The sequence below is a fragment of the Salvelinus sp. IW2-2015 genome, linkage group LG22 (assembly GCF_002910315.2).
Source record: "Salvelinus sp. IW2-2015 linkage group LG22, ASM291031v2, whole genome shotgun sequence".
In the NCBI taxonomy this organism is placed as follows: Eukaryota; Metazoa; Chordata; class Actinopteri; order Salmoniformes; family Salmonidae; genus Salvelinus; species Salvelinus sp. IW2-2015.
This window is the reverse complement of record NC_036862.1, coordinates 22,060,421-22,085,085: the sequence shown is the minus strand read 5'-3', so window position 1 is coordinate 22,085,085 and position 24,665 is coordinate 22,060,421. Positions and strand designations below refer to the sequence as shown.

At 41.4% G+C, this 24,665-nt stretch overlaps 1 protein-coding gene and 1 pseudogene across 2 annotated transcripts in view; both read right to left on the bottom strand.

The window, feature by feature from the left end:
* Positions 1 to 13,223, bottom strand: part of LOC111982681 (RNA N(6)-adenosine-methyltransferase mettl16-like) — a 36,098-nt pseudogene extending 22,875 nt beyond the window's left edge.
* A 2,485-nt stretch (positions 13,224 to 15,708) lies between these two features.
* The window catches only part of LOC111982520 (lissencephaly-1 homolog A), a 57,047-nt gene continuing 48,090 nt past the window's right edge, over positions 15,709 to 24,665 (bottom strand). For both annotated transcript variants that reach the window (XM_024014077.2, XM_024014078.2), the window contains exons 9-11: positions 20,441 to 20,542; positions 20,005 to 20,161; positions 15,709 to 18,257 (exon numbers count right to left, since the gene is read on the bottom strand). In XM_024014077.2, the coding sequence (XP_023869845.1) occupies positions 18,184 to 18,257; positions 20,005 to 20,161; positions 20,441 to 20,542 (333 nt within the window). In that variant the 3' untranslated portion in view covers positions 15,709 to 18,183. The remainder of the gene's footprint in view (positions 18,258 to 20,004; positions 20,162 to 20,440; positions 20,543 to 24,665) is intronic.

Sequence of the window (24,665 nt, the reverse complement as noted above, 5' to 3'; positions counted from 1 at the left end):
TGCTCCATATCGCCCATAGCCCAGTGCTCCATATCGCCCATTCCCCCCTCATTACTGCTCATCGCACGTCAACCACCACGATGAAACCCGATGACAAATTAAATAAAGAGCTTATCAATTTACACTTCCTCGCTAATGATACAGAAATAATATTTTCCAGCATTAACCAGACCCCCACCAAACAGACCCCCACACCTCCCTCTCTACATTTCTATGATTTTCACTGCCTGGAAAGCATGTTTTGGGTTTGAGAGACAAAGAGAAGGGACAGATGTGTAATTAACCAGTCTGTCTGCATTCACACCTCCACAGACAGCAATTAGACGCCTCCTGGTGATAGGATCGTCTGGCACCTCCTTGCTGGGTTTGGGGGACAAGAAGGAGAGTGTATCCACCACAGCTACGGCGTAGAGGAGAGACTATCACTGATGATGAGCAGCACTACAGGGCGAAGACGAGTTAGTTTCCCCCATAGGCACATAGCCTGAGTTATATAGTACATATGTGACAGACCGGGGTCCCTGAAGACGGTGYTAGCCCGCTGAGCTAAAGCCTATCCACTAGCTCAAAGTGTCTTCAGGTCTCACAGTTTCGCTCTTCTCAGAGTCTAATGATTAACATGCAGAGAACGAGGCCGTTCAGAGCCTGCCCAGCCCTCTATTTTTAGACCGTGACGAGTGTGTGCACGTATGTACTGCAGAGCACTGCAACGCCAGGTCTCCATGGCAACCATCCGGGCCCACCGGCACACACAGGCAGTAAGCGCACGTAAATCCAGCCACGCTGGAGCAATATGGCTGATACCGGAAGAAGCGTGAGCGTGCACGAGATCGAGACACACATTKTAGGGTGGACGTTTGTGCGCCAGACGGTGGTGACGATGGACGGTGTGGGACATGGGACAAACCGGTAAAACATGTTTATGAGAGAATTAATCTTGTAGGTGTGCAGGTGTTACAGGAATAAGAKGAGGTGGATGGCGAATGATAAGGGATGCAAGAAGCCTAAAAACTTTTCGTAATGAAAACAGAGAAAGGTTGTGCGAGGGAGGTAGGTTGAAATCTGTGGTTCGGAAGGTTGTGGGCTGTGGTGGATGAGTGGACAGGGAGTTCTGGTCTCCCTACGGACTCCAAACTACCTGGGCAGAGAGGCATACTCAGCAATTTCTCTCTGCATTAGGAAATACAGATTGTGAGAAACAGATGACAGGAACAAGGAGAAAGGGGGAGTACATCAATTAGAAGGGGGGAGATGGTGTGTGTGTGTGTGTGTGTGTGTGTGTGTGTGTGTGTGTGTGTGTGTGTGTGTGAGAGAGAGATAGAAAGTGTGAGAGAGAGAAAAATAACAGCAGAGGGAGTCGAAGAAAAAAATTGGGAGAGGGGAAACTGATGAGCACTAGAACAGTCCTAGGGCAGTGAGATGAACAAACCCATATCTATCTAGGGAACCAACTGCCGCAGCTGAAGAAGCCAGCAGCAAGTAAGCCCCACGCCTCCACCSTCCGCTAGCGTAGTCCTTCATCCGCACAGAGAGAGATAGAGAGGTGACCTTCAGGGCAAACTCATTTTATTTCTGAAAGCACAGTATAATTATTTTACAGATTAGCAGCTCCTCTTCCCACTTCAGGTTGTGCACTGAACACAAACTGTATTGTCTGTTCCTCATTCAGAGGTGTAGCCAAGACTGCACTTTAAATTAAGGTACTTCTAAGTATGTAGAAGAGCTCATTAGGTATAACGAAAAAACTATTCAAGGGGAAGTTGAAGCCATTCAAAGAAGCCACATTTATCTTCAGTGAAGTGCTCAGTACCAATCCAAGTCCATGCGGATCAGGTGGTATCATCGGTTAACGAGCGCACCAATCAGAGAGGTCCTGGTAATCAGTTGACTGTAATCAGTAACCCAGTCGACCAATCATGGAGGTTGAGGTGATTTAGTGCACTTCCACCATATAAGCTACCTATCCAGCTCCTACAAATCTGCAAGGTTAGCATACACAGTGCCTTCAGAARGTATTCATWCCCCTTGATTTATTCCACATTTTGTTATGTTGCAGCCTGAATTCAAAATGGATTAAATATATAATTTTCCACCCATCTAGACACAATACCCCATAATGACAAAGTTAAAGCATGTCTTTAAAAATGTTAGTACATTTATTGAAAATGAAATGGAGAAATATCAAATTTAGATAAGTATTCACACACCTGAGTCAATACTTTGTAGAAGCAGCTTTGGCAGCAATTACAGCTGTGAGTCTTTTGGGGTAAGTCTCTAAGAGCTTTGCACACCTGAATTGAACATTTTTAAAAATTCTTCAAGCTCTGTCAAGTTGATTGTTGATCATTGCTAGACAGCCATTTTCAACTGTTGCCATAGATTTAAGCCAATTTAAGTCAAAACTGTAACATTCAATGTCGTCTTGGTAAGCAACTCCAATGTAGATTTGGCCTTGTGTTTAAGGCTATTGTCCTGCTGAAAGGTGAATTTGTCTCCCAGTGTCTGTTGGAAAGCAGATTGAACAMGATTTCCCTGTTCTCACAGCTGTATTCTGTTTATTTTTAAATCAACAAAAAAATCCCTAATCCTTGCCAATGACAATACCCATAACATGATGCAGCCATCAGCTTCCTTAAAAATATGAAGAGTGTGTGATGTGTTGAGTGATCACATCATCAGTGATGTGTTGAGTTGGATTAGCCCCAAACACTTAGTATTCAGGACAAAAAGTGAATTTGTCTGCCACATTTTTTGCAGGATACATGTTTTGTAATATTTTTATTCTGTACAGGCTTCCATCTTTTCAATTTGTAATTTATGTTTGTTAATGTACTATGTTGTTTATCCATCCTCAGTAATCTCCTATCACAACCATTAAACTGTTTTAAAATCAGTATTGGCCTCATGGTAAAATCCCTGAGCAGTTTCCTTCCTCTCTGGCAACTGAATTACAGTAGGAAGGACTCCTAAATATTTTTAACGAYTGGGTGTATTGATACGCCATCCAAAATCTAATTGATAACTTCACCATGCTCAAAGGGATATTAAGAGTCTGCTTTTCTATTTTAACACATCTACCAATCAGTGCCCTTCTTTGCGAGGCATTGAAATACCTCCCTGGTCTTTGTGGTTGAATCTGTGCTTGAAATTCACTACTCTGTAGAGGGATCTATATAGATGATTCTGTGTGGGGTACAGAGATGGGGGAAGTCATTCAAAAACCATGTAACCACTATTATTAAACACAGAATGAGTCCACACAACTTATATGCGATTTGTTAAGCACATTYTTACTCCTGAACATATTTAGGCTTGCCATAACAAAAGGGGTTGAATACTTATTGACAAGACATTTCATCTTAGAAATATACTAACAAAATTCCACTTAGACATTATGGAGTATTGTGTATAGATTAGTGACACAWCCTTAATTTTAAATTCTGACTAACAACAAAATATGGAGAAGGTAAAGGGGTGTGAATACTTTCTGAAGGTACTGTATTTGGTCTAGCTAGGRGCTCGTTTTCAGACTGATCCATGCATATTTCTCCTTTCACCTCCTCCTCCTGCCTTCCACTGTGTTAATAATGCAAGCAGAGCACCAGGAAGGAACCCACTGTGAGATGGAAAGTTCAATTACTCCATTTATTAAAGGAAGGGAAAAACTCCTCTACCCACCATGGATGATTTCTCTGCTGGTAATTCCCCCCCCCCCCCCAAAAAAAAAGAATGACAGCCAAATTAAATGTCACCCAGAGAGTGTTGAATTTTTAATGCCCCCTCCTCCCCCTACTGCCGTGGCATCAAGGGTCGTCAGCCAGCCAGAGACAGCCATGATGGAACGCCTGGGCTGGGTCATCTTTCTGGTTCATGATTCCTAATCCCATCTCTCTCTGCCATCTGAGTCCCATCTATCCATCTCCTCTGTACTCATCTTCACCCCTCTCTCATCTCCCCTTTACTATTCACTCCATTCATACACATTTTGCTCTGTGGTCTTTTTACTGTCCATTTCTCTTCTATTGCTCTTCCTCCCTCTCCTTGACGAGAACCCCAAAATATATCTACTTTCAATTCTAAAGGCAAATTCTCTCTCATCCCTCTCTCCAAAGTTCTCACTCCCACCCTCCCCACATCCCGCTTCCAACTTCTTTCAATCATCTCCCCCTATCCCTGTTCAGGATGAAGACATGTCTCACTGGTAGGTCTGTTTTCAGTTGAAGAATCTTGCACTTTTAGGACTATTACATTTGTTCCATTGCACCAGGCCAGCTCAATAAGGCACTGCTGAAATATTTGAAAGAAAACAAATAATATTTGAACCCATGTGGGTCTGGTAGTRAGCAAACTCTAGAGAAAGAGGTTGTTTGTCGTCTCCCTCTCGGTCTGTCGTTCTGTCCATCAGTGAGTCACGTATGGTAATGAAGCTCTTTCTGTCTGTCAGTGTCTTTAGTTCTGTCAGCGAGTCATCTCACTATCCGTCTGTCCTTCTGTCAGTTTGTCAGTGAGTCATGTACTGTATAGTAATGATTCTCTCTTCTGTAATCAACACCTGGCTGCTGCAGATGGACATCAAGCACATTTAAACAGCTCACCCAGATATTCACTAAAACAGCCACGGCAGACTGCTGATAAACTACCTCATACGCTCTGCACATTCACAATGAAAATACCCACAGCCCACGCCAATATGCTTTCACTCACACAGTAGATGCTTGCACCTGGTGGTGACATCGGCATATGTGTCTGCAATCATCTGCATTTACACAATGTCATTTTCACACTGAACAGACCGTTGGCAATTTCACCACAAAGACGAGGCTGGATAATAATTTCCTGGAGTACGAATGAGAGGRGTGTACACACACATATATATGGGGGGGGTACCCTCTACTAATTGGAGTGGTGCTGGACAGGCTACACCATGGCTGGGGAGGTTTGTGACTTCGGTCCTTCATTAGCAGGAATCAAAGAGAAGCTAGCAACTCAGGACACTCTTCATCCTCAAACAGAGACCGCAGTCAGRGGGAGAGAGAGAGAGGGGGAATGAGGGAAGAGGAAGAGAGTGAGCAAGACAGAAAGAGGATGCAGAGAAGGAAAGGACAGAGACAAGATGGAGGTATAGAAAGTACACAAGGCAGAGAATAAGAGCAAGAGAGATGTGCTCTATTACGCGACGTCAACTCTAGCCCAGCACCAGGTGCAGTGATGACTGCGCAGTTGAGTTGACATCAAAAACAACATTATCCCAATAGCCTCCCTTTCYTCTCCTGCCTGTCTGTATGTCTGGTCTTTCTCTCTACTGCACCTGGCTACCTACCCAGCCATAATAACCTGTCCTGCAGACACAGGCGAAGGCAATACTGGTCAACCAGGACTGCTGAGGGCTTTCAATCTAGCCTCTAAGCTTCTTAATGCAAAACTTTATTTCACCTTGTAAATTAAATGTTTCATGGGATCCGGTTAAACGTTCCTTTAAAGGAGTTTTTCTCCAGTCCAACAAAGTGCCTATGCAAAGCCATTACTCTGTCACTCAGAAACCTATTTGAGTGTCTGCCTGCCAGCTGAAAATCTTTTGCCAGGGTGTGTGTGCGCGCTTAGACAACCTGCCCCTCACCAGCAGAAGCAKAAGCTGTGTTCGAATATTCATACTAACCCAACCCTACTATTTGTGATATAAATTGAGTATGTAGTATACTTATTGGTCATAGTTAGTATGCTAAAAGTTCTCGGATGTCGTACTAAATTCACCCAAATGCGAAGAATACAGCAGTGGACACTAGGTACATGCTGTTCAGAAAATGCCACAACGTTTTCAGATTTGAAGAGAATGGCGGAAAATATTCAGCCGAAGTACAACGAGAGAGGATACAAATTCATTKCTTTAACTAATTATGACAAATATTACGAAAATGTTGAGCAATGTAATAAAGTAATGACTTTTTAAATAAGTTACGTTACACCTTATGTTGGCTGACAATTTGTTAGCTACACTATCCTTACGAACCGCATAGCATTACAGCAGTATGTATCGGTATGTTAGGTAATGTTAGTTGGATACTAATAAATCGAACTTGCCAGGCAGTATATTAACTACCCATCKTTTATTGATTTGATTMTTCAYGTCATTCTTAGCTAAGTGGTGTAGTCGTTGTGCATTCTCAATGGACATTGTTCATTCTGGGTTTCTACTCTGATTTCAGAGCACTCTAATGTGAGTGTACCAGAGAGCAGAGTAACTGATGAATTTACGAACGCTAAACACCTGTTGAATATGGCCAGTCAGTAAAAGTCGGCAAAAAAAAGCATAACTAAATTGTTGTTAGTAGCACAGTTACAGTCACCAACGCTCTGGATAACATGAAAACAGCCTGACCAGCTCTGCTAGGGGGAGTAMAATGGTCAGAGAGAGGTGTTCTCTCATTTGTGTATGTTAGTAGCTGCAAGCTAGCCAACATTCGCTTGGGTGCTTGACAGCCATTGTGAGGTCAGAACGCTCGGATCAACCCTACTCCTCCACCAGAGCATCAGTGTGCGTTCTGAACGCCCCGAGCGAAACACTCTGAATTTACCAACAGAACAATCTGACAACACTTTAGATTTACGAACGCCCAGAGTGCACTCTGGCACTCCAGATTGAATATACAAAACACACCCGAAATCGTAAAATGTCTAGCTAGTCATTTGTTATGCCAACAAGCTAGCAAGAGGTTGCATAGCAACAKCATCAACTTCCGGTATACAGGTGAGGTGCTAATACGCTGAACTGAAAGGATACCTTTCGTTTAGAGTTAGGAAGACCCAGAGTTACCTCTGTTGCAGAGGATAAGTTCATTAGAGAGTTACCAGCCTAAGAAATTGCAGCCCAAATAAATGCTTTACAGAGTTCAAGTAACAGACAACTGTTCAGAGGAGAGTGCATGAATCAGGCCTTCATGGCCGAATTGCTGCAAAGAAACCACTACTAAAGGACACCAATAATAATAATAATAAGAGACTTGCTTGGGCCAAGAAACACGAGCACTGGACATTAGACCAGCAGAAATCTGTCTGATGAGTCCAAATTTGAGATTTTTGATTCCAACCGCCATGTCTTTGTGAGATGCAGAGTAGGTGAACGGTTGATCTCCACGTGTCGTTCCGACTGTGAAGTATGGAAGAGGTGGTGTGATGGTGCTTTGCTGGTGACACTGTTGGTGATTTATTTAGAATTCAAGACACACTTAATAACTTCTTTGGGATAGGGGGCATCATTTTCACTTTTGGATGAATAGCGTGCCCAGAGTAAACTGCCTCCTACTCAGTCCCAGATGCTAATATATGCATATTATTATTAGTATWGGATAGAAAACACTCTGAAGTTTCTAAAACTGTTTGAATGATGTCTGTGAGTATAACAGAATTCATATGGCAGGAAAAACCTGAGAAGAAATCCAAACAGGAAGTGGGAAATCTGAGGTTTGTAGTTTTTGAACTCAGCCCCTATCGAATACACAGTGGGATATGGGTAATGTTGCACTTCCTAAGGCTTCCACTAGATGTCAACCGTCTTTAGAACGTGGTTTCAGGCTTCTCCTGTGAAGGGGGGCCGGATGAGAGCTGTTTGACTAAGCGGTCTGGCAGCAGCCTCGTTCTCAGTCACGCGCGTTCACATGAGAGGTATCTCCCGTTCCTTTGCTTTTCTACAGACAATGGAATTCTCCGGTTGGAACATTATTGAACATGTATGATAAAAACATCCTAAAGATTGATACTATACTTAGTTTGACAAGTTTCTACGACCTGTAATATAACTTTTTCAACTTTTCATCTGAYGTTCGGCTGGACCTGAACGCGCGYTTGGATTTGTTTACTAAACGCCCWAACAAAAKAAGCTATTTGGACATAAATGATGGACATTATCGAACAAATAAAACATTTATTGTGGAACTGGGATTCCTGGGAGTGCATTCTGATGAAGATCATCAAAGGTAAGTGAATATTTATAATGCTATTTCTGACTAATGTTGACTGCGCAACATGGCGGATATTTMTTTTGGCTGGTTTGGGCTCTGAGCGCCGTACTCAGATTATGCTTTATCCGTAAAGTTTTTTWRAAATCTGACACAGCGGTTGCATTAAGGAGAAGTGTATCTAAAGTTCCATGCATAACACCTGAATTTTCATCAACATTTATAATGAGTATTTCTGTGAATAGATGTGGCTCTCTGCAAAATCACAGCATRTTTTTGAACTACTGAACATAACACACCAATGTAAAATTAGATTTTTGGATATAAATATGCACTTTATCGAACAAAACATACATGCATTGTGTAACATGAAGTCCTATGAGTGTCATCTGATGAAGATCATCAAAGGTTAGTGATTCATTTTATCTCTATTTGTGCTTTTTGTGACTCCTCTCTTTGGTGGGAAAAATGGCTGAGTTTTTCTGTGACTTGGTGGTGACCTAACATAATCGTTTGTGGAGCTTTCGCTGTAAATCATTTTTGAAATCAGACACTGTGGCTGGATYAACGAGAATGTTATCTTTAAAATGGTGCCTAATACTTGTATGTTTGAGAAATTMGATTTATGAGATTTCTGTTGATTTGTATTTGTCGCCCTGCAATTTCATTGGCGAGGGGTTCCGCTAGTGGAACGGGGTTCCCCAGTCCTAGACAGGTTAACCAGCATGGCTACCACAGCATTCTTCAGCGATACACCATTCCATATGGTTTGCGTTTAGTGGAGGCTGCTGAGAAGGCTTTCCACTAGATGTTGGAACCTTGCTTCGGGGACTTGTTTCCATTCACTCACAAGAGCATTAGTATGCTCGGGCACTGATGTTGACCGATTAGGCCTGGCTCGCAGTCAGCGGTCCAATTCATCCCAAAGGTGTTTGATGGGGTTGAGGTCAGGGCTCTGTGCAGGCCAGTCAAGTTCTCCCACACTGATCTCGACAAACCATTTATGTATGGACCTAGCTTTGTGCACGGGGGCATTGTCATGCTGAAACAGGAGAAGGCCTATCCCAAACTGTTGCCACAAAGTTGGAAGCACAGAATCGTCTAGAATGTCACTATGCTGAAGCATTAAGATTTCCCTTTACTGGAACTAAGGGGCCTAGCCCGAACCATAAAAAACAGCCCCAGACCATTATTCCTGCTCCAATCCTTAAAGTTGGCACTATGCATTCGGGCAGGTAGCGTTCTCCTGGCATCCACCAAACCCAGATTATTCCATTGGACTGCAAGATGGTGAAGGGTGATTCATCATGCCAGAGAACATGTTTCCACTTCTCTAGAGTCCAATGGCGGCGAGCTTTACACCATTCCATCCGACACTTGGCATTGCGCATGGTGATTGTAGGCTTATGTGCGGCTACTCTGCCATGGAAACCCATTTCATGAAGATCCCAACGAACAGTTAGTTATTGTGCTGACGTTGCTTCCAGAGGCAGTTTGGAACTCAGTAGTGGAGGTCGACCGATTAGTCGGAATGGCCGATTAGTTAGGGCCGATTTCAAGTTTTCATAACAATCGGTAATCAGCATTTTTGGACACCGATTATATTGCAATCCACGAGGAGACTGCGAGGCTGACCACCTGTTACGCGAGTGCAGGMAGCAAGGAGCCATGGTAAGTTGCTAGCTAGCATTAAACTWACCTTATAATAAACAATCAATCTTAACWTAATCACTAGTTAACTACACACGGTTGATGATATTACTAGTTTAACTAGCTTGTCCTGCGTTGCATATAATCAATGCGGTGCCTGAAATTGTGTCACTTCTCTTGCGTTCAGTGCAAACAGAGTCCGGGTATATGCAGCAGTTTGGGTCATCTGGCATCTTGCGTTCAGTGCAAACAGAGTCCGGGTATATGCAGCAGTTTGGGTCATCTGGCATCTTGCGTTCAGTGTAAGCAGAGTCAGGGTATATGCAGCAGTTTGGGTCACCTGGCTCGTTGCGAACTGTGTGAAGACCATTCCTTCCAAACAAAGACCGTAATTAATTTGCCAGAATTTTACATAATTATAACATAACATTGAAGGCTGTGCAATGTAACAGMAATATTTAGACTTAGGGTTGCCACCCGTTCGATAAAATACGGAACGGTTCCGTATTTCACTGAAAGAAAAAACATTTTGTTTTCGAAATGATATTTTCCGGATTTGACCTTATTAATGACCCAAGGCTCGTATCTCTGTGTGTTTATTATATTATAATTAAGTCTATGATTTGATATTTGATAGAGCAGTCTGACTGAGCGGTGGTAGGCAGCAGCAGGCTCGTAAGCATTCATTCAAACCGCACTTTCCTCCGTTTGCCAGCAGCTTTTCGCAATGCTTGAAGCACAGCGCTGTTAATGACTTCAAGCCAATCAACWCCCGAGATTAGGCTGGCAATACTATAGTGTCTATTAGAACATCCAATAGTCAAATGTATATAAAATACAAATGGTAAAGAGAAATAGTCCTATAATAACTACAACCTAAAACTTCTTAACTGGGAATATTGAAGACTCATGTTAAAAGAAACCACCAGCTTTCATATGTTCTCATGTTCTGAGCAAGGAACTTAAACTTAGCTTTTTTACATGGCACATATTGCACTTTTACTTTCTTCTCCAACACTGTGTTTTTGCATTACTTAAACCAAACATGTTCATTTATTTATTTGAGACTAAAAAGATTTTATTTATGTATTATATTAAGTTAAAATAAGTGTTCATTGTTCATTCAGTATTGTTGTAATTGTCATTATTGCAAATATATATATTAATATAAATAAAATATATATAAATCGGCATCACTTTTTTGGTCCTCCAATAATCGGTCGACCTCTACTCAGGTAGTGAGTGTTGCAACCAAAGACAGACTATTTTTACACGCTACGCACTTCAGCGGTCCCATTCTGTGAGCTTGTGTGGCCTACGACTTCGCGGCTGAGCCGTTGTTTCTCCTAGACGTTTCCACTTCACAATAACAGTACTTACATTTGAACGGTGCAGCTCTAGCAGAGCAGAAATTTGACGAACTGACTGTCTCTGACTTAAGCAGCCATCGTGTTTGTTTTCCCACAACCAGAAGGGGAGTAAATTACACAAAAGGACACCATGATGTGATAGGACTCAGCAGTCACAATCACACAATCTTTCCCCTTGTCAGTTCTGTGAGAGAAACCTCTCTCAAGCCTTTGTTCTGTGAGGAAAAGTGAAGACAATATTGACAGTAGAGATGCGATCTGAAAAGCCACTCGTAGATAGAAAGCAGCCCCAAAGCTCTCTGCCTATCGGTCCCTCCGTCTCTCTCTATCCATCCTTCACGCTCTGTCCCTCTCCCTCCACCGCCCTCTCCTCTCTCTGTGCATATTTCACATCCCTGTGTATGTCCCAATTACTGGCTGGCAGACCCTGCCCTCCAGTCAGGGAGAATTGAGACTGTCTCCCTCCCTCATCATGCTGTGTGACCCCCACTCTGCACCTCCCATACCCTCTCCAGCTCTGGTTCCTCCTGGTTTCCAACTTTCCACTCCTCCCCATCAGAGCTGAGATTCTGTCTGTAGCGCATGCATTAATAATTTCAGTGATCCCTTTTTCTTCCTCTGTAGCCGATGAACATCACAAGCAACCACAGGCATTTGTCTAAACCCTGCACCAATAGTTATATGGGAAGCTAGTGTCTATGGGTAAYATCTGTAACAAACTATAGCACCACGACCAGGTCACTAATCATCATGGTTGTTAGCAATGATGTCCGTTAATGTAGTTAAATAAAGGTTCAATTCAATTAAAAAAAAAAAATAACGTCATCCTGTCTAAATACAAAAAATCTGGAAACCCCATTTCCTCCGAAAGAGGAAGGGAGAAAAACATATTTTTTTATGGTGTGATAAGAGGAAAATCAAACTGTCTTTGATGCCTCTCTCCTTCCAACTCTCTGCCCCTCCTACTGTGAGTTCAGCTAGCAGGTGACATAGGGAGGACACACACACAGGTGAGAAAGCTACAGTAATGAGAACATGCTGGGGAGTTGGCAACACTCAATAAAAAAAATGAATTCTGCCACACACATGGGTTTTACTGGTGTGACACCAAATCAATAGTGGCACAAAATGACACTAAGTCATAGTCAACAGCAGTGGCTCCCAACTTCGGTCCTTTAAGTACCCCCAACAGCACATTTTTGTTGTAGCCCGGGACAAACATACCTGAGATTCAACTCATTGAGTGCCTGATGATTAGTTGACAAGTTGAATACGCCGTGCTTATCCGGGGCTACAATAAAAATGTGAACTGTTGGGGATATTCGAGGACCTGAGTTAGGAACAACTGGGCTACAGCATATGTACTGGGGCGTATTCATTACGCCGATTCTGTTGCAAAACGTTTCTTAAATGGAAACAACCCTTTAGCTCAGTGGAAGCAACCGGAACGAAACGGGGAGGGTCCTAACTACCATAATTTGTCCAATACAACTTATAGTTTTGCTCTGTTTGCTTACGTTTGGTTCTTAAACGGTAAACGATTTCCGTAGCTAATGAATAAGCCCTGTACTCACATAGCTCTGCCACCCAGGTTGGTGTGGACATGCTGTTCGAAGTCTGGATACTTGGAGGCCAAGTAGSCAAAGTCCGGGGGCTTGTCTTTGTAGTGGTTCCGCGGGTGCATTGACCTGTTTAGTGACATTCTCACTTCACCGTGGAGGAAGAACACATAACACACAATTGTAAATTTTTAACTAAAATGGTTGGAACGCTAACAAGTTAGCTAACTGACATAAATGCGTGTAAAATACTACATACAAAAGGTAAAACTATGGGGATAGTATCTAGTGTGTTAGCTAACTAAACGCATTAATCAGTAAACTGCAAGTTAGCCACCTAGCTAAAGCACATTTCAMCTCCATGCCAACAAGATGGCTATACAAGACCTCTAAATGAGATCCCTAGCGTTAGCTGGCCTCTTGTTATAATGGTAGTGACTTGAATACCTGAAATATTCGCTCGGGAATATATTCGTATGTAAAGTTGTCTTGCACACACGATCTGAGAACTCACGTTGAACTTTTTTTTTGCATAAACGATACAGCGTTTCTTCTGGGATGGTGGATGAAATCACAATTCTGCGACGAGACATTGGTGAACGTCGATATTCAGCGCATTCTTGAAACAGTCAACATTTTGAAGGGTCAGAGCTATCCGGGATCTTTGGTTAGTCCCTACCCTAAACCTTAACCATAACTTCTTACCTAACCATTTCACATTCCTACTTCAATGGAGGTATGGATCCCGCCAGCATGGATATTTTGAAGCATGACAGGTTGAGGCTACATATCAGTAGTATTCTGGCAACAATTTATAGTTGATGTTGAGTGTGTGGTTGATTGATCTATTATCCACATACAAATGATTCTTCATTCAGAAGCAGATGGCAAAATTATGGCAATTGTACACCCCACCTACCCAGTCAAACATTTGCAGAGGCTACAGTAAAACAGATTTTGACACTTGCACAAATGTATCCAAGTGAATTAAAATATTGCTTAAGCAAGTGTATATTTGAGTCATAATCTAAACTGCTCAGCATGATTAATCTGTTCCCAGAGCTGCATTTTACACTTCATCTATATTTTTCAAGATCATGAGACATTTGTATTGTAGTCAGACAATTAGACATAGCAGGAAGGTGCCAGCCAGGTGGAACCATGCACTTACCTGGTAGAATGCAAAGAAATAACTAAAGACACCAACATGGTCTTAGAAATTTAAGATTTAGATTTTTGGGTCTGTTAATGTAAATTGTCAATCACATTCAGTTTCAAGTATGGTTTCCATCATCTCTTGGCATACATCACAGCTGTGAACATTAAAAATTAATCCCTACCATTATATTAATACTTCACACACACACAGTATACTGGCAATATGTAATTATGATCATTTAATGATGTATCATTTTCTACCCAAGAGAAAATACATGCCATTCGCTGAAGAAAATCATGAAATGTTAATACTTGCATTCCCCGAAACCTTTAGCTCAAAATCAGAAAATCCCTAAATGAACTGATCTTTTGTAGACATGTAATATATCAAGCAGTGCATGTTCTTTGTTGAGAACCCCCCCTCTAACCCAATAAAAGGACAACGTTTACATATTTTTCTTTAATTATGTTGCAAACAATAATGACATCCAGATATTTTGTTAGCAATTTTGCTGTGTGAAGAGTGAGAAAGACGTTGAAAGCAAAACTATAAATCCTGTTCAAGCTGTGAAGAAGTCTGAAGCCCTCAATCTATTCACAAGGCAGATTATAGCAGACAGATGGACTTGAGACTGGGGGGGAAGGACCAACAGACAGTGCAAGCTTGTCTGCCAGTCCCTCTGATCCACCTAGCCAGTGCAGCATAGGGATTGCTTGGGAGCTGCAAATGGCAAAAAGTGATTTMTTTTCACAGGGCGCAGGGAAGGTACAATAGCAGTTATGGAAAGCATTCATTCAATGACAACTATATTACAAGGGGAGACACACATTCTCCCTCTGGACAATTTGTTTATAGACCTTGTCTAACCCAAGAAAAGGAAAGCTGAGTTTTTCAATAACAATAAGAGTCAGGTCAAAAATCCATTTAGGTTCAGGCCTGGTTTTGAATTTACACACAAGGAACCTGATATCGTAATCCTGAATTAAGCTAATCTAAAGAGAGAATCGTCTTAAATCAGGAAGCTAACAGCCTAGGATTGAGAACAGAACAGATCAGGACATCTGAATGCTGAAGCTAAACCATGTCGTCTTACTGTAGTTACATTTTTGGGGTTTCAGCTAAAACACGTTTTATGGTGCATCAGCACCACCATTTCCAATTGTCCTATCGATGGTTGGTGTAACGGAATGAACTCACGCCAACTCTCCAATCAAAGTCTCTCCCTCCCTCTGACAGAAAGGAGCTTGGAGAAAGACCTGTCTAGTCTGATTAAATACATGGGGGTCTCTAGTCTAGAGGAGGCATAAGTGGTATTCTCTCAAGGAGGCTTCTTTTCTCTCAGAACATCTTTAGTCTGCCACAATCCCATCGCATATAGAGGAATGAAGGAGCMAGTTCATACATTTACAGATGTCCTCCTTTCAGCAGCAACAAACAACCACATTAAGTACAGCACGGTCTGTCTGCAGCCATCAAGCCAGCCTGAGCCAACCTGTCTGGTGTCTTTGAAAAGTCAATATGCAAAATACACAGTATACATACATAGATACACAGGGACAATACACCCGCTTACTGGCAAGCGACAGTAGGGGTACCACCCCTTCTCGTAAGAGATGGAGTTCTCTTATCCTACTTCTCGCTCTTTTTACAGTATATAAATTTGTCAAGTGGACCGACTAGCCTTTGACAGCTTAGCTGAGTGGCCTGTGGCTGATTGAGTCTGCGTCTTAAGTGCACTAATTTTAGGGAATAGGGTGCCATTTCAGACTCGGCCTGAGTGTTCAGTGGCTTACATCATAGCACTTGAACCAGAAAGGCTCACAAGACCAGATGGCTCAGCCTCTGGTACAACAGGRGTACATGCAGCAGTGGTATTGTCGACAGGTCAAAGGGTTCATCACACTAGCCACTATGAGGGTTCAGAGGTCAACAGCAGCAGATAGCTACATCCAATCAAATACACACAGGAAGAGGAACAGGAAGTTATTCAGCAAAGAAGCTTAAAATAATAAAATCAGTTAAGCAAGTGGAGTTCTTTATTATTACAGAATTGCATCATAATGCAAAAAGGCTGATTAAAAAATGATATCTTGTTTATGCATTTTATTGAGTCTTAAAATTTCTCTTCGATCGCCAGTCGGACAAAGAACTAACGAAAAGCAGGGATGTGCAAGATAATAGGATTTTTCCTCGCCTGCTGCAGAGTAAGAAGCAATATATTATTTTTTGTTGTTGGGGGGAATGGTTGGTCTCCATTATCATGGAGGGATTTGGTTAGATTAGAATTAGTTCCAATTGTCATTTTTCATTATTTCTTCAGCCTTCTAGCTCATTAAGATGAACAGAATAGGATACAGATGTGCTTGCCACCCAGGAGACTACTGCAATGCGTTAGAGTCGGTCCTGTGGAGTTTTGACTTAAGAGCTCTTCACTAGGAAAGGCATCTAAGCACTCTCCTGTGCACAAACAGATCCTAGTAGGCCTAGCCCAAAGTCTGTCTGTGGCAAGGGAGCTGCTGTATGTAGTCTTAGGGGTGAAGATCCCTTTACAAGAACTACCACCATCAGACCTCTACTGTACAGAGAACACAAATCATTCATTAGCATGTCTACTGCTAGCATTTTATTTCATCATCAACTGAATGAATGAACCCCCCCGAAAGTTAACCAGTCAGTTCAGTGGAAACACAGATTTGGACACTTACCTACAGCTCAGTAAAAAGCTTTAGTTTACATATCTTTCTCCCCCACAGAAACAGCTTTATTACCTCTCAATCATGAATTTTTTCCCCCCTGGAGAGATCTTTTGCACATACCAAAACAAACCTGAGGGGCAACTTTGACTCCTTGTCATGCTATGACGACGTCTCTCTGACTGTGTCCGACTCATTTAAAACTTTCATATTTCATCCAAAGCTAAGGCTTAAGCTTACCCTCCCTAATTTACACAGCCCATAGAWGCAAGCAGCACAAGACAATGGCCAACTGAGCATCAAATCTCTTACATGATTCCTGTAGTATAAGGGACAATAAAACCCAGCTGACACCCGATTCGTCATATGGTTAGAAAAAGGGAGAAGGTTCGGTTGAGTCCAATGGAAATCACTCAGGTTAGACTTGAGACAACAGTGAGACATCTTACAGAGGGAGGGAGACACCTAAAGGTCTTTCTTTTCAAGTGCTTGAGATTAAAAAGAGATGATATCCCTGAAGTCAGCTGCTAAAGGGCCAAGTGCTAAAGAAAGGCTGAGGCGGTCGCCTGATCAGTTGCGGCCAACCATAAGGTCCCGTACAAGTCCGAACAGACAAGGGGCAGCGTTTCAGGGAGGAGTAACCTCACGCTATCGGCTCACATAGCCTAAATGCTAACCTGAAAGTCATCAGTCCACTGAGTTTTTAGCCAAAATGCTAACCCACTGAAATAAGGGCGCCAACTACGCAGCCTAGCCAGGTTAATTCATTCAGATGCCAATATAGAAAGGTTCTGATTCAATAAACATAATTCAGTCATTGGATAGGATAATTCTAAGCCTATCAGGAGTGGTTTTGCTACTCAGTTTAGGACGCGTCGTCATGACAAGAGTACAAAGCTGTTTTGTTTTCTAAACCCCCAGATGACCGAAGATAAACAGTTTGAAACATTCGTATATGCAGCCATTAGTATATTATCTAGTTCCACATGACGAAGAAAAATGGTATGCACACTTCAGAAGTGATGTTACAAAGCTACAGATTATTCCAATAACAAAACCCCCACAGACAGACAATCTCATATCCTCCGACATCAAGGGATTATACTTTTCCTTTTGTTTTTTCCCCTCAAAAAGGTCACTGACAGACTACAACAGTGAAAAGGAGAGAAAATAACTCAAATTAAATTAAAACAGAAAAAAAAGTGACAAAAATTATAAATCTGACACGAAAAGAAACGACAGTCGTTTTTCAAATTATCAGTGTTAGCGCCCTACGTTTTACACCCAGTCAAAGAATGTGTCCCAAAAGGCACCCTATTCCCTGTATAGTGTACTACCTTGGATCAGGGCACATAGGTATTGCACCATATAGGGAATAGGGTGGCATTTGWGACACACACAAAGAAACATCTGCCTTCAATAAGTAGGTAGGTAAGGCTGCATGTGACAAACAGACAGCCCCGCCCATGTTAAACCTATGGTACTTCTAGACAACGTTATCATGTAAATTTACAGTATACAATTTTGGATTCATCATCACCATGCAAGAACACTTTTTTTGCTGTGTAACATTTAATAGCTCAATCTACATCCAGAATAATGTACATAAAAGGACCAGAGTTATTGGACCAGAGAGCGTTATGACAGGATAAGGTATTAACCATGGTGTGTGAGTGTAACCAGAGGTGATGAAAGAGATAGTGTGAGGTGGAGTGTAGGGGGGGTGGAATGAGGCCTATAGGAGGTGGGGTGGGAGGAAATTGGGATGGTGGTGGTCCGATCTTCTTAGGCCTGATCGGATCAGCGACACTCCCACACTTTTACTGTTTGATCTACGCTCCCGGTGACAACATACGGCGCATTCTTGTGGAAATCTGAGGAGGAGGAGGAGAAAGGGCATCAGTACAAAGGAAGAGTAGATAATTTGTCTATTTCACTTGCTTTGGCCATGTGAACATGTTTCCCATGCCAATAAARCCCTTTGAATTTAATTGAAATTAATTGAGAGAGAGAATCGGGTTCTATCCAGAGGAGATGGCAGATTAATTAGTTAAGTTCCACATCAAAGGCAATTAAAGGCCATTTATCAAGCATATTCCATTTAGCAGTATGACCTGAAAATATCATTATTTTCTTATCAATAGTTGAATTGGGGCATTTCATCAACTAGACAAAGCTCTTTACCTCTTGGTACATGCGTCACACAGAAAAGCACAGCACATCAACCTCAACAAAAGGTGCTTTGGTCTTCTCCCCCCAAAATATCCAAACAATAGCTTACAGCAGTGCTCTGTGTGTGTGTGGCTAGATTTCAGAGGCTGGGGCTTCAAACAGCACTAGCCTGACAGGAAAGCTGGCTGGATAGCTGGAGTCTCCTTCTCCGGAGAGTTCCCTAGCCTTGATCCGCTTAGAAGAATCAGATTTGAGGAAAATTGGGAAAATCCTGGARCATTTGTCTACCTCTTAGACCCCAGCTGCCAGCTAGCAGCCCCCAGGATATTGAGCCAGGCAAGACCAGGTTATCATAACTCTACAACCCGCACCCCTCTTCTATCCATCTATCCCTAACCCCATTCAACCAACGTCCAAAACAGCTTTGTCTAACCCCTGCCTGATCCTCTCTCTCTGGGGACTATAGCATGATGCACCGGAGGGGGTTAATGCAGAGCCTCCAAGCTCACACCTCAATAAACCACCAAACAAAGAACTATTGAGTTCACTAAGGACATGGAGATACAGGCAGGTACTCCCTGAACTTAGCCACTGAGATGAAAACAAATGTTTGTTTTACGTTGCAAAATGTTTTGTAGTACTGAGCGATTAGTGCTTTTTGAGGTTGGTTCGGTTTGATTATAAAAAATAAAGTTTCAATAATATTTTTAAGAATTAAATGTACTATGCATTATGTGGGTTGAATGCTGTAACAGAATAAAAAATTAAATAAAATTAACATGATGGTAGTGACTGCCTATTACTGCTCATCACTTATTAACCATCATTTAAATATTTCAGTTGTGTATATTACATTTGTTTTATTTGATGACTATTTAATTCCTAGTTATCATCTCATCGCTACAGAGCTGCTGCCTATGGTGTCTGACAAAATAACTATTTTGTAGTTCTTCAAAGAAAATAAGGCATAATTTGACTACTGAACACCAAATATCAATCACTTATTTAAAGCATTTGACACCTCGCGAAGCAACACCTGCTCTCTAAATCATCTCACGAATGCGAATTCTTCCCTCTTAACGTAGCAGGAATAAAAGAAAGACTGGACAAGTAGATGTGCAATGGATTATGGTCATGGTAGTTTATTACACCGCTTTATGCGTTAAACTATGTAGAATATTGGCCTGTTGGAAACTACAACTCTGATTTATCTCTAGAGAAGCTGTGCAATGTGCGCATTAAGCTCACAGAAAAAAAATAACTAAATGGAATTCAAATCATTGAACAGAACTTGGGTCAAATAGTTGTTTTAAAAAAAACAAAAATAATATTAATTTCAGTTCATAGCTCAGCGCAAACATTTTGCTACTGTGTGGCTACTAAACAAGACCCAGCAGTAACTGACGCTGACTGTGACTGTAGGAGAAGAGAAGATTGAGAGCAGCTTACCCAGAGAGGTAACAAAGTGTTCATGGGCACTCAGAGTCTTCATGCAGCGCTTGTTCTTGTAGTCCCAGATCCTTAAGGTCTTGTCGTCAGCACAGCTCAATATGAACTTGCCTCCGGGGTGGACAAGCATCCCGCGCACCCAGTTATCATGGCCAACCTGGGACAATAGTGTTTGGTTAGAATTGTTAATACAAAATCTAGTGCCAGTTTCCCAGACTACTCCTTGACTAAAACAAACTATGCTTAGTTCGGGAAACCAGTTAACCGGAGACAGTGTGTTCGGTTAAGACTTGGGTTCAAGAAGGTCAATCACATTACAATTCAAGTCATGTTATGTGAAGAATGGAGTCGGCATCACTAATGGGGACATTTTTCAATTAACTGCATGAATCGGAATGACCATCTATCGTATRTCTATGATTAATGGTCCACTCACCAGTGTCATAAGGCACATCCCAATGCTGACGTCCCACATCTTGATGGTCTTGTCTCTGGAGCCAGACAGCAGGAAGGGGCCCGGCTTACCACTCTTCTTAGACTGGAAGGACACAGGGAGACAGAATACGATGAGCTCCAATTGCCGCCGTAAATTGCCAATACAGAACTTTTAGCAGTGTTCACTTGGGGGATATCAACCATTGACCATTTTGTTATAAGGGCTATATGCTGCCAGCAGCCATCTGAAATAAATGCATTTTTATACCACAGCCTTTAGATAAATAAATAGCACCTTAGCATCAAGGGAAATAGACTACAAACTGAATAGTTATCAGAGGATGCGTCTCCAGAGCAGGACACAGACTCTGCTTAGATACACAGTGCCTTYGGAAAGTATTCAGACCCATTGACATTCCACATTTTGGTACAGSCTTATTCTAAAATKGATTAAATAAATACAAATCCTCAGCAATCTACACACAATACCCAATAACAATGAAGTAAAAACAGCCTTTTAGAAATGTTGGCAAATATATTAAAATAATAACTACCTTATCTACATAAGTATTCAGACTAGAGATCGACCGGTTATGATTTTTCAACGACGATACCGATACCGATTATTGGAGGGCCAAAAAAAGCCAATACCAATGAAAAGGTCAAAAAAAAAAAAATTAAATTTGTAATAATGACAATTACAACAATACTGAATGAACACTTATTTTAACATCAATAAAATCTATTTAGCATCAAATAAATAATGAAACATGTTCAATTTGGTTTAAATAATGCAAAAACAAAAGTGTTGGAGAAGAAAATAAAAGTGCAGTATGTGCCATGTAAAAAAGCTAACGTTTAAGTTCCTTGCTCAGAACATGAGAACATATGAAAGCTGGTGGTTCCTTTTAACATGAGTCTTCAATATTCCCAGGTAAGAAGTTTAAGGTTGTAGTTATTATAGGAATATTTCTCTCTATACGATTTGTATTTCATATACCTTTGACTATTGGATGTTCTTATAGGCACTTTAGTATTGCCAGTGTAACAGTATAGCTTCCGTCCCTCTCCTTGCCCCTACCTGGGCTCGAACCAGGAACACGTCGACAACAGCCACCCTCGAAGCAGCGTTACCATCGCTCCACAAAAGCCGCGGCCCTTGCAGAACAAGGGGAACAACCACTCCAAGTCTCAGAGCGAGTGACGTTTGAAACGCTATTAGCGYGCACCCCGCTAACAAGCTAGCYATTTCACATCGGTTACACCAGCCTAATCTTGGGAGTTGATAGGCTKGAAGTCATAAACAGCTCAATGCTAAAAGCACAGCRACGAGCTGCTGGCAAAACGCACGAAAGTGCTGTTTGAATGAATGCTTACGAGCCTGCTGGTGCCTACCATCGCTCAGTCAGACTGCTCTATCAAATCATAGACTTAATTATAACATAATAACACACAGAAATACGAGCCTTAGGTCATTAATATGGTCGAATCCGGAAACTATCATCTTGAAAACAAGACGTAAAATTCTGGCAAATTAAGCGGCCCAAACTGTTGCATATACACTGACTCTGCGTGCAATGAACGCAAGAGAAGTGACACAATTTCACCTGGTTAATATTGCCTGCTAACCTGGATATCTTTTAGCAAAATATGCAGGTTTAAAAATATATACTTCTGTGTATTGATTTTAAGAAAGGCATTGATGTTTATGGTTAGGTACAGTCGTGCAACGATTGTGGTTTTTTCGCAAATGCGCTTTTGTTAAATCATCCCCCKTTTGGCGAAGTTGGCTGTCTTTGTTAGGAAGAAATAGTTTTCAACACAGTTCGCAACGAGCCAGGTTAGCAGGCAATATTAAAAACTTCTTGTCAATAGGGGGGCGCTGTTTTCACTTTGGAATTTTTTTTGCCCAAATTAAACTGCCTCGTACTCTATTCTAGATCGTACAATATGCATATTATTATTACTATTGGATAGAAAACACTCAAGTTTCTAAAACTGTTTGAATTATATCTGTGAGTAAAACAGAACTCATTTTGCAGCAAACTTCCATACAGGAAGTGAAAAATCTGAAAACGATGCTCTGTTCCAACGGGACCTGCCAATCAATCTCGCCTAACTATTTATCGATATGCACAGCACTTCATAATTATATATGTCAACAAGGCAGTGGAGAAGGTGGAAGGTGTTTAGCTTGATCTGAGGTCGAACAAGAGCCTTTAGAGGGCGACCAGGTAGGAATTTCCTTTGTCTACCAAGGGTGAGGCGGAGCTCGACATTGGCATCTGAAAAAGCGTTCGGTATACACGGCTAATATTCTCCGCTCTGTTTTTATTTGATACATTTAGAAAAACATCATAAAGTAGGTTTTTTCAACGAGTTTCATCAGTTTATTCAACGTTTATTCTGACTGAGTTTTCCGTTCTTTGCGTCGAGAGAAACTGGGAACGTCATCAACATTGGCTAGCATGTGGCAACGAATTCGACAGGAGAAAAGGACATTCTAAAAACCAAACAACGATTATCCTCCACCTAGACTCCTTGTACAAGATTCTGGATGGAAGCTCAACAAAGTAGGAACAATTTATGATGTTATTTCGTATTTCCTGTGGAAAATGTTATTCCTATTCTCTGCCGTTTTGGCGGGCGCTGCTTGCAATAACGCAAGCTGTTTGTTATGGGAAAGTTATTTTTAAAAATCTAACACGGCGGTTGCATTAGAACCAGTGTATCTTCATTTGCCATACAACAAGTATTTTATGTAAAGCTGTATGATGAAGTTTTTTGGTCAGATTAGGCGAGTGTCCAAAATAGCTCCGACATTTCGGTGAATCGATGCACCATATTCACAATGTATAACCACGGTTTGCAGCTTAAATATGCACATTTTCGAACAAAAACACAAGTGTATGTAAACCTGATGTTATAAGACTGTCATCTGATGAAGTTGCGTCAAGGTTAGTGATTAATGTGTATAATATTTTGCTTTTTTGCGAATGCTATCTATGCGGTGAATAAATGCGGTTGTTGTTTGGCTATTGGTGGTAAGCTAATATAATTCTATATTGTGTTTCGCTGTAAAAATCGGAAATATTGGCTGGATTCACAAGATGTTTATCTTTCATTTGCTTGATACACCATGTATTTTTCATAAATGTTTATGCATGAGTATTTAGGTATTTCACGTTGCTCTCTGTAATTATTCTGGGCTGCTTTGGTGATATTTTGATGGTAGCTGCAATGTAAAACTATGATTTATCCTCAAATATGCACATTTTCGAACAAACATAAATGTATAACATGTTATAAGACTGTCATCTGATGAAGTTGTTTCTTGTTAGTGACTAATTATATCTATTTGGTCGGTTTTGTGATAGCTACCTAAGCGGTAACACACATGGTGAAATATGCGGTTGAGTATTTGGGCTATTGTGGTTAGCTAAATAGAAAAATAAAAATAGTGTTTTCGCTGTAAACATTTTAAAAATCGGAAAATGATGGCTGGATTCACAGATGTTTATCTTTCATTTGCTGTATTGGACTTGTGATTTTATGATTTTATATGCTCATTATTTACTTGTGGCGCTATGCTAGGCTATGCTAGTCAGCTTTTAACTGATGAGGATGCTCCCGGATCCGGGATGGGTGTTAAGTAAAGGTTAACTAAATATGCAGGTTTAAAAATATATACTTGTGTATTGATTTTAAGAAAGGCATTGATGTTTATGGTTAGGTACACGTTGAAGCAAGTGTAACGGATGTGAAATGGCTAGCTATTAGCGGGTACGCGCTACTAGCATTTTCAATCAGTTACGTCACTTGCTCTGAGACTTAAGTAGGTTTCCCCTTGCTCTGCAAGGGCGCGCCTTTGTGGAGTGATGGTAACGATGCTTCGTGGGCGACCGTTGATGTGTGTAGAAGGTCCCTGGTTCCGCCCGTGGTCGGGCGAGGGGACGGTTTAAAGTTATACTGTTACACAAGCAGTCCTTTTTCGCGAATACGCACCGCATCGATTATATGCAACGCAGGACACGCTAGATAAACTAGTAATATCATCAACCATGTGTAGTTAACTAGTGATTATGATTGATTGATTGTTTTTTATAAGATAAGTTTAATGCTAGCTAGCAACTTACCTTGGCTTCTTGCTGCATTCGCGTAACAGGCAGTCTCCTCGTGGAGTGCAATGTAATCAGGTGGTTAGAGCGTTGGACTAGTTAACCGTA